General features: G+C 48.3%; 1 protein-coding gene across 1 annotated transcript; it reads right to left on the bottom strand.

The window, feature by feature from the left end:
* Positions 1-214: 214 nt before the first annotated feature.
* On the bottom strand, positions 215-6,455 carry LOC148120870 (schlafen family member 2-like). Its single transcript, XM_087910210.1, has 2 exons — positions 6,166-6,455; positions 215-2,394 (listed from the first exon to the last, which is right to left on the bottom strand). The coding sequence occupies exons 1-2, from the start codon at positions 6,213-6,215 to the stop codon at positions 1,314-1,316; spliced, it is 1,131 nt and encodes a 376-aa protein (XP_087766336.1). The 5' UTR covers positions 6,216-6,455; the 3' UTR covers positions 215-1,313.
* Positions 6,456-7,744: the final 1,289 nt, after the last annotated feature.

The raw sequence follows: 7,744 nt of genomic DNA, 5'->3' as shown, positions 1-7,744 counted from the left end.
CTGAAGCATAAATCTAATCTCATCAGTAAAAACCAGCAGTCAGATATTGGGGTAAAAACATGAGAGATCAGAGAAGCAGGGGACTTCCTGCCTCTTCCATTCCTCCAACGAAGAAAGCCTAGATCCCCTCTCCACCCTGCCTTATCCCTTCCTTATCTGTCCTGCCCAGTCCCATAGCCATTCAGTCCCAATGAAACACATTAATTATAACTGGTTTGGCTTATTAGTTCAGGTTTATTAATAACTAGCTCTTACAACTTAAATTAACCCAAAATTCTTATCTATGTTTAGTCATATGGCTTGGTACCTGTTCTCAATGAGGCATTCTCATCTTGCTTCTTCTGCGTCTGGGTGGTGAATGCATCTCTGACTTTCCTCTTCTCAGAATTCTCCTAGTCTGGTTGCCCCGCCCATACTTCCTGCCTGGCTATTGGTCAATCAGTGTTTCACTAAACCAAAGGGCTGCAGGAAGGTTTACCCGCCTCCCGGGGCATGGCCTCATAGATTATTTACCAGGATGCCAAAGTGCATCCAGTCTCCTCCTCTTCTCTCTGCCCCACCCCCCGCCACCTCCTTGTTCCGGATGGCTCCCTTAGGTTTGTTCTGGATCTGATCTCCATCTACCCTTCAAGAAGATTATCCTAATTTGCAAGTTTTTCCCCTAAATAAATAACTATCTATCTCTCAGTTCTGAGCCAGTGTGAGATTTCCTTTAAGCCCCCAATATCTCTGCCCACACCAAAATGAATGACAAATCTTTACAGTGTACAGAAGCATTGTCCCACAGCATTTACCCCCCTATTTTCTTTTCGAAACAAGACCCTTCTCTTCTGCAAGGATGGTTAAAAAGCCAGACGGTGTTTATGGAGGGAAAGGGAGATGAGAGGAATTGAGGTGCAATTCACAAAGAATTGATAAGGGTTAAAAAAGGTGAAAGAAAGAGAAAGAGAGAGACAGAGACAGAGAGAAAGAACGTCTGCGGGAGGCTTGGCTGAATCCTGATCTTATGAAGGCATTTCCTTTTCTTTTTCTTTTTTTATTTATTTATTAAAAATTTCCACCGCCTCCCTTTTCCCTCCCCAGGCATTTCCTTTTCAATTGAAGTCCATGGCCAGCAGTAGACCTCTGCTGGGGAGTCCTCTCCAGTAACACAGCTTCAGGGACTTGCTGCCTTGGCCCTCTTGTAGCCATGAAGTCCTTCAGCTGTGAAAGGCCCAAAGGATGTCATTGTTCCAGGCTCTAAGTGTTCCTTGAGAGCCTCAGCTAACACATGACCAGTGGGCATGCGTGAAGTCACCAGTGGTGCCAGAGGCCTACTTGCCATCCATCAGACTCTTGACCCATTCCTCAGTGGTAAACCTCTTCACACAGCTGTCTTCCACGTGCCAGGACTCAGGCTCTGCAGCGAACACAGCACAGCAGAATCTCTCCACTCTGAGTGCACACACATATGAGCACACGGCTCCCTGTCTGAGGACTGGGATGAATTTACATGTGTACTGTATCTTCTCCTGATCCTCACAGAAGTGAGTGACAGGCAGCTGTCTGATGCACTTCTCTATTTCACTCTCTAGTTTCTCAAGATCGCTCTTCTCTGCTTCAAAACCAATTATTTGCCGATTGTTTCCATCCAGACCAATGAACAAATATCCCCCGTCAGTGTTTGCAAACGCGGACACAGTTCGAGGGATGAGCTCTTTGACGCATTTTCGCAGCTGTTTCACAGAAAGCAATGTAACTTCAACATAGGTGGATCTGGTGAAGGGGAAGTCTTCCTGGTGCCGAAATTGTGTCTTGTTAAAAACCGCAGCAGCCAGGTCCTCCAGGTCGCTCTCTTCTTCTACTCCAGGGCAGGCTCTGCTTGCAGGCGGCTCTGGTCTGACACAGGATCTCCCTCCCACCTCCTCCAGGTCTTGGAGGAACTCAAGAGCAGCAGCAGCATTCACTTCAATCGAAGACGACATGTTTCTAATGTACAAATTGGTTCTCAGGGTGCCAATCGGCAGCCCGAAGACATCCAGACTCCATGGTTTCACGAATATATTAAAGTAGCCTCCATGCTCCATGAAGTCCAGATGGCTCCCCACAAACGGCAGACATTTACAAAGAGCGGCTTCCAAATCCCTTCCCACTCCATCCCTGGGGAGGCTAAAATTTTCATTTTCAATTTTAGCCCTGATCACCCCACCTCCAGAGTTCAGGAGGGCACACACAGCTCGAGAGATGGTTTCATTCTCCTGTTTTCTGAGGGGCTGGTTCTTCATTTTCTTTCTATTCTTCTCCCCAAGTGTGATTGCTCCCACCTTTAGAACCAGCTTAGCGTAGTCTGTTTCCAGATCAACCGTGATGGCCATGTCCCCAGCAGAGTTTGCATTTTCAACCTGAATTTTCTTCCTGTAAAATAGACAGAGCCTTTAGAAGGAGGACTAACAGGAGACAGCAAATTCTGTACTGTGAGGCCAACAGCACCATCCTTGGGTACACATGTTCCACATGACTGGTCACTCCGTGGATGGAGAAATGGTTTTCTTTTTACAGAGTTTTGCATCATTAGGCAAGCTGATATGCCTACTGGGTTTTTACTTGTGATGTTACAAGTATAGTTAAGCCCTTTGAATTTTCAATTCTAGTTTAACTTTCACTTACCTCTTTTCCAGTCAACAATACTGTATTCAGTCTCCTCTAAGTAAACCCTCATTGGAATCTGTGTGGTTTTTGTCTCTTGTGTAACGAAGGCTTTAGTTACACATTTTTTTAGACTTATTTTATGGCTGCTGGCGTTTTGACTGCATGCTTGTCTTCTGTGCCATGTGCATGCACTAGTAGTTTTTCTATTTCTTACCTTTCTTTTCTGATCTTACATTGATATGTTTAATGCATTTTGTATTTGGCTTATGTAATGTGGTGTGAGAAAAGTTCTAATCTCATTCTCTACAAGTCGACATCACCTCAAGTCTCTGAACGACTTTGTCTACACTCTAGGGTCTTGCCTCTCTCAGAAGGCGATTCTGCCCATTTACACACTGCTTTTGCATTGTTGGACCCTGAAGTCCAATTACCAAGGAGGAGTTGCCCCAAGAGACCATGCTCATACCACAGTTGATGTAAAAGCAAGACGATTTAATTAATTCTGTCGCGACAGGGTCCTTCAGCATTTGAGAAGCCAAAAGACCCCAAATGATTATCACAAGCTATTTTTAAAGTAAAAAGCCATAGAAACAAGGGCGGCGGAAACTCAGCAGTTGTTCTTCAACTATTAGGATTGGCTTATTCAAAGGACTATTAACAATAATTGGTCTGGGCCAGGGCTGGAGGGTGGTTGCCAGATCAGGTGAGGTAAGAGGGAACATCTGAGGGTTATTTTGGCCCCTTTCCCAGGACTGAATCAAAACATCTGTGGAAATCTGTGGGTTTTCTTGTCCTAATTCTAGGAGCAGAGTTCTATTTGGAGAACACCCACAGGGACACTGTGAGATGGGAGAGTCTCCAATATTCCAGGACGTGCATGTGTAGTTAGGCTCCCAGGGGAAGGGGGAAAGCACTAAGGCTGAGAGGCCTCAGAAATGGCCTCAAAGTAGTCAGAAATGGCTTCAAAGTTATCCTAGAGTTTTATAGCATTAGCCATAATTTCCTGTTTTTCATAAGCCTTGTGATGTTTGGCTGAAAATAGGTCAGTTAAGAAAGTAGCTAGCTCTGCCAGTCTTCCCAGGGCACCTGCCTGTCTACTGATTAGCTGGGCAGGCCCTCATGCTCAACCCCAGCATGTAGCCTCTGACTCGGCAGGTGACTCTGTAGATAAAGGGCTTGTTTTATAAGTTTGAGGACCTGAGTTTGGATTGCCAGCACCCACCTGAAAAGCTGAAATTGACTGCCTGTGCCTAGCATCCCAGTGTTGGCAGACAAAGAGGGGGACCCCTGGGTCTAATTAACCAGGTAGTTCCTTCTCAAATTATAGCACTGTCTCTGAGGAAATTCTCTCAGAAGGGAACTTGGGGTTCAGGGTATCTAGTCAGCTACCTTTGGAAGCAAAGAGAATGGCATTCAGATACCTTACTCTGTCACAATTGCATGTTGGTAATAAAATCACAGAAAGAGGGAACCGGTGTGACTGAGGCGCCCAGAGGTGAGCACATTTTCCCTAACACCTTGTAAAAGTTCTTCATCTCCACCCAAAAGGCTGCAAGGAGCCTAGCATGGTGCTGACCCTGTGAGGCTGATGTGGGTACTGTGAGCTTGAGACATGGAGAAAATGAACAGGGAATCACAGTCAGCCTGGGCCACACATCCAGACCCTGTCTGCCTCCTTCCCCTCTAAAATACTACAGCAAAACAACAACCATCATAAACAGGAACTAAAGCAGCCTGTACTGCTGAGAAGGGTGTAAGCTTCCGCACTTTTCTGTGGACACCCGAACCTCGAATCAGGCGCGCGCTTTTCCTGACTCGAGCCCACGAGAACGGACGGCTGTCCTAAGGGTTTGAACACATGACACACACACAAAGAGACCGGGCTCATCTGCCAAGGAGCAAGTGGCAAATGGCAGCTTTATTAAGCATAAGTCGGGTATATATACTGTGGGCCAGAAAGACACCAGCCCCCCATCAGGAACAAGGAAAGAGAAAAGTCAGGGGGCCGCACCCAAGGTCGGAGAGGAGCTGAACAGAGAAAAGAGGAAGCCAGGTGGGCGTGTTCAGGCTCAGAGAAAAGCTGACCCGGGAACCTTGCCTGTGGACGAGAACCTTGCTTGCAGGTGGAATTACCATGACAGTAGAGGGAGAGTTCTCTCTAAGCTACACCCTTGGGCCTTAGGTGAAATTAACATAACAAGAGAGGGCAGTTCTATGCTACACCCTCAAGCTGATGCAGTGGAACCTGGAAGCAGAACAGCCCTGCATAGTGCCTCGGAAAAATGGGGAACCTGTGTACCTACAGAAGGGAGCAGTTTCATTTCTGAGAAAAGAACAGTTTCGTTTCTGCCCAGTCAATAGTCCTGACTCCACCCTGTTCTTTGCACTGCTGAGCAGTCAGTTCCTCATTCCTTCCCAGCCCCTCCTGTCCAGCGTCTCCTTGTCAGGCCCAGTCCTAAGCCAGCACCCATGGTTCGCTCTCCATATGGAAAGGAGACAGAGTCTCATCTCACACCCAAGTCCCAAAGCACAATTCTCACATCCCCAGGAAATTTGGACCTCAAGGGGGAGACAGTACAGTCATATTTAAAGGTGTTCTGGGCTAGCCTGGGACACTGACCATCTCACTTCTAAATCTGTGACTATAGTAAATTTTCAATGGTTCAAAATTCACTTCTTTTCGGCATGTATCTGGGACTCAATCCTTCAGAAACAAACAGGACAGGTGAACCACAAATCCAGGCATGTAAATTCATTAACCTCCCGGGAGCTTTAGCTGTGGTTTACAAATCAGATTCTCCAACCCTAAATCCACTCCCAAATTGTGTTGTGCACTGGAGAAAATTCCCTGAGACTTTGACTTGGGATTTAAGGTGTCTTGTTAGCTGTCTTCAGCGGGGAAGAATGTGGCATTCTGATGCCAGCACTGCAGACTGGCAGGAAAATCCCCTAGGACAGGAGCAGGAGCTGCCTCTGGAGAACAGTGAGACCTGGAGCCCTCTTTGGGTTCCTCTAAGGTGCTCTGCCTTTGGTTTAGGAGAGCAGTGTAAGCTTCTCTGGCTCTAGTGTACTTCCTTCTTTCTTTACCTAGAATGCAGTTCCTGCCTGCCTGCTGGACAAAGTTACCCAACTCCCCACAGGGTCAGATCTCCAAGAGAACAAGGAAGGCTCCAGAGGCTCTGGAGACCACCCACACCCTCTGCTGTCTGCCTCACTAGTTCTGGCTCACACACAGCAGAGCCTGAGCTTAAGCCCTCCCTCCACCCTAAGCAGACAAAGGCATTTGCCTCACCCACAGCTCACCCAAGTCCTCCACAGCCTGTACTTTGTCAAAATGAGCTATGAAATCTCCAAAAGCCAATAGTCCAAGTAGGAACAGAAACAAACAAGGGTCCCCTGATAGACAATGACTGTACTGACGACCCCCATATGATCCCAGAGCCACTAGACTGCACCCGGGCTGAAAGGGACGGAAGGAAAGGGCATAACCCCTTTAGGGTTGGGGCTTGAGTGGGCTCTAATGAAGTGGTCACTTACCCATGAGTTCTGCAGTTGCCTTGCTGAGTTGTTTGAAGTCGGGGGCCCATATCTTCTTCCAGTCAGCCCCCTGTGTGTATGATGAGGCAGTCTAGAGTCACCTGAGAAAGACCCTCTCCACTGCGAGGTCTTCCAGGGTGGGCTATGTCACTTGGCCAGTCCTAGGTACAGCTCAGGTTGTGTCCCCTCCTCCAAGCCTAACCTAGTCCTTTGCTCCCCCTGATCTTTGTGGAGCTTGCTGCTGACTCATAAGCTGCCTGCCTGGTGTCCTAAGGGAAACTAGAGAACTGCAAGCGAGTACTTGTCCTTTAGTAGTTTCCACCCTCCGTCGCTGAGTCGCTGGCTAAAAGCCAGCTGGCAGACGCCCAAGACGTTTTCTATTGGTCAGAAGGAAACACAGGCTCACAGCTGAGAAAACCAACCTTTTCATACATAGCCAACCGCACCTGGATTTCCCAGAGCATCAGGCCTGTCCCTTTGTTCAAAAGAGCAAGTGTCCCTGTTAATAGCCCCGAAGCCACTTCAGCCCAGAGTTTAAGACTTTCAATACACTGCTCCACCAGAAATGCAAATGGGTGAGACCCCTCTTCTTTCCCTGGGATCCTAGAGCCCTCTGGGAAGATGAGTGTTTTGGGATTCCCAGGACTACTCTAAAGTGATCACCCCTCCTGCCACTTTGGTATAATAAAACTTCCCAGAGTTAGTGCATGGAAAACTGGCCCCCGGACACTGATTCTGGTTTTGAGCGCATATGAACTGTGCAAAATATTCGGGATCCTGTACATTTTCATAACGCACATTGCTCATGCTCTGCCCACTGTCACCCTCTCTCATTTGCTTTTCCCTAAGAAACAGCAGCCTTAGACAGGAGCCCTGGAAATGTTCAGCTCGCGCGAAGGTGGGGGGAGGGGTGGACGACGACCAGGCCTCTGCTGTGAATTGCTTTGTCTGGGGAGCACCACCCAAACCCCATTCCTGACTCTACTGCCGGTTAGAAGCTGTGCAGTCCAGATCCCACTGTCCCTCCACCCTAGTGGTCCAGAACCAGGGATCATCCAGGTGGACTGAGCTTCATCTCCTGTCATCACCAGGCCAGATCTGAGGAAACCGTTTCACAGACTTAAGAATCTTTTCTTTAATCTTTAATTTAAGAAGTAACAGGATGCTGGGGGTTTCTCAGGCTGGCAGGAAGCAATGAAGAAGAAACCATATACAAAGTGTGAGGAAAGAGTGGGCAGAGACGGAAACCCCCTCTGTGCGGGGGGTTGGGGGGTGGGGGGGAGATGTCAGGAGGTGGGGGGGAGGAAGTAGCTAAAGGGAACTAGTTAGTGAAATCAGTCCAGTGAGTCACCCTCCTCCTCCACACCAAGTCAGAGCCCTGTGACACAAATGCACCCTCCCCCTTCCTAGGCAAGTCCTACAGCACGAGGGCGGGGCAAGTCAGTGATCTGTGCTTTAGGGGGGCACTGGGAGGAAGGGAAGAGGGAGTAAAAACTGGCAGCCCAGGCAGGAGCAGCATCTAGAGGAGGCAGCTGGTGAAAGGGATTCCAGTGCCTGTGGTCCCTGCACCTGCAGACTC

This window comes from Myodes glareolus, chromosome 9 (genome assembly GCF_982192425.1).
Source record: "Myodes glareolus chromosome 9, mMyoGla1.1, whole genome shotgun sequence".
Lineage (NCBI taxonomy): Eukaryota > Metazoa > Chordata > Mammalia > Rodentia > Cricetidae > Myodes > Myodes glareolus.
This window is presented reverse-complemented; position numbering and strand designations above follow the sequence as displayed.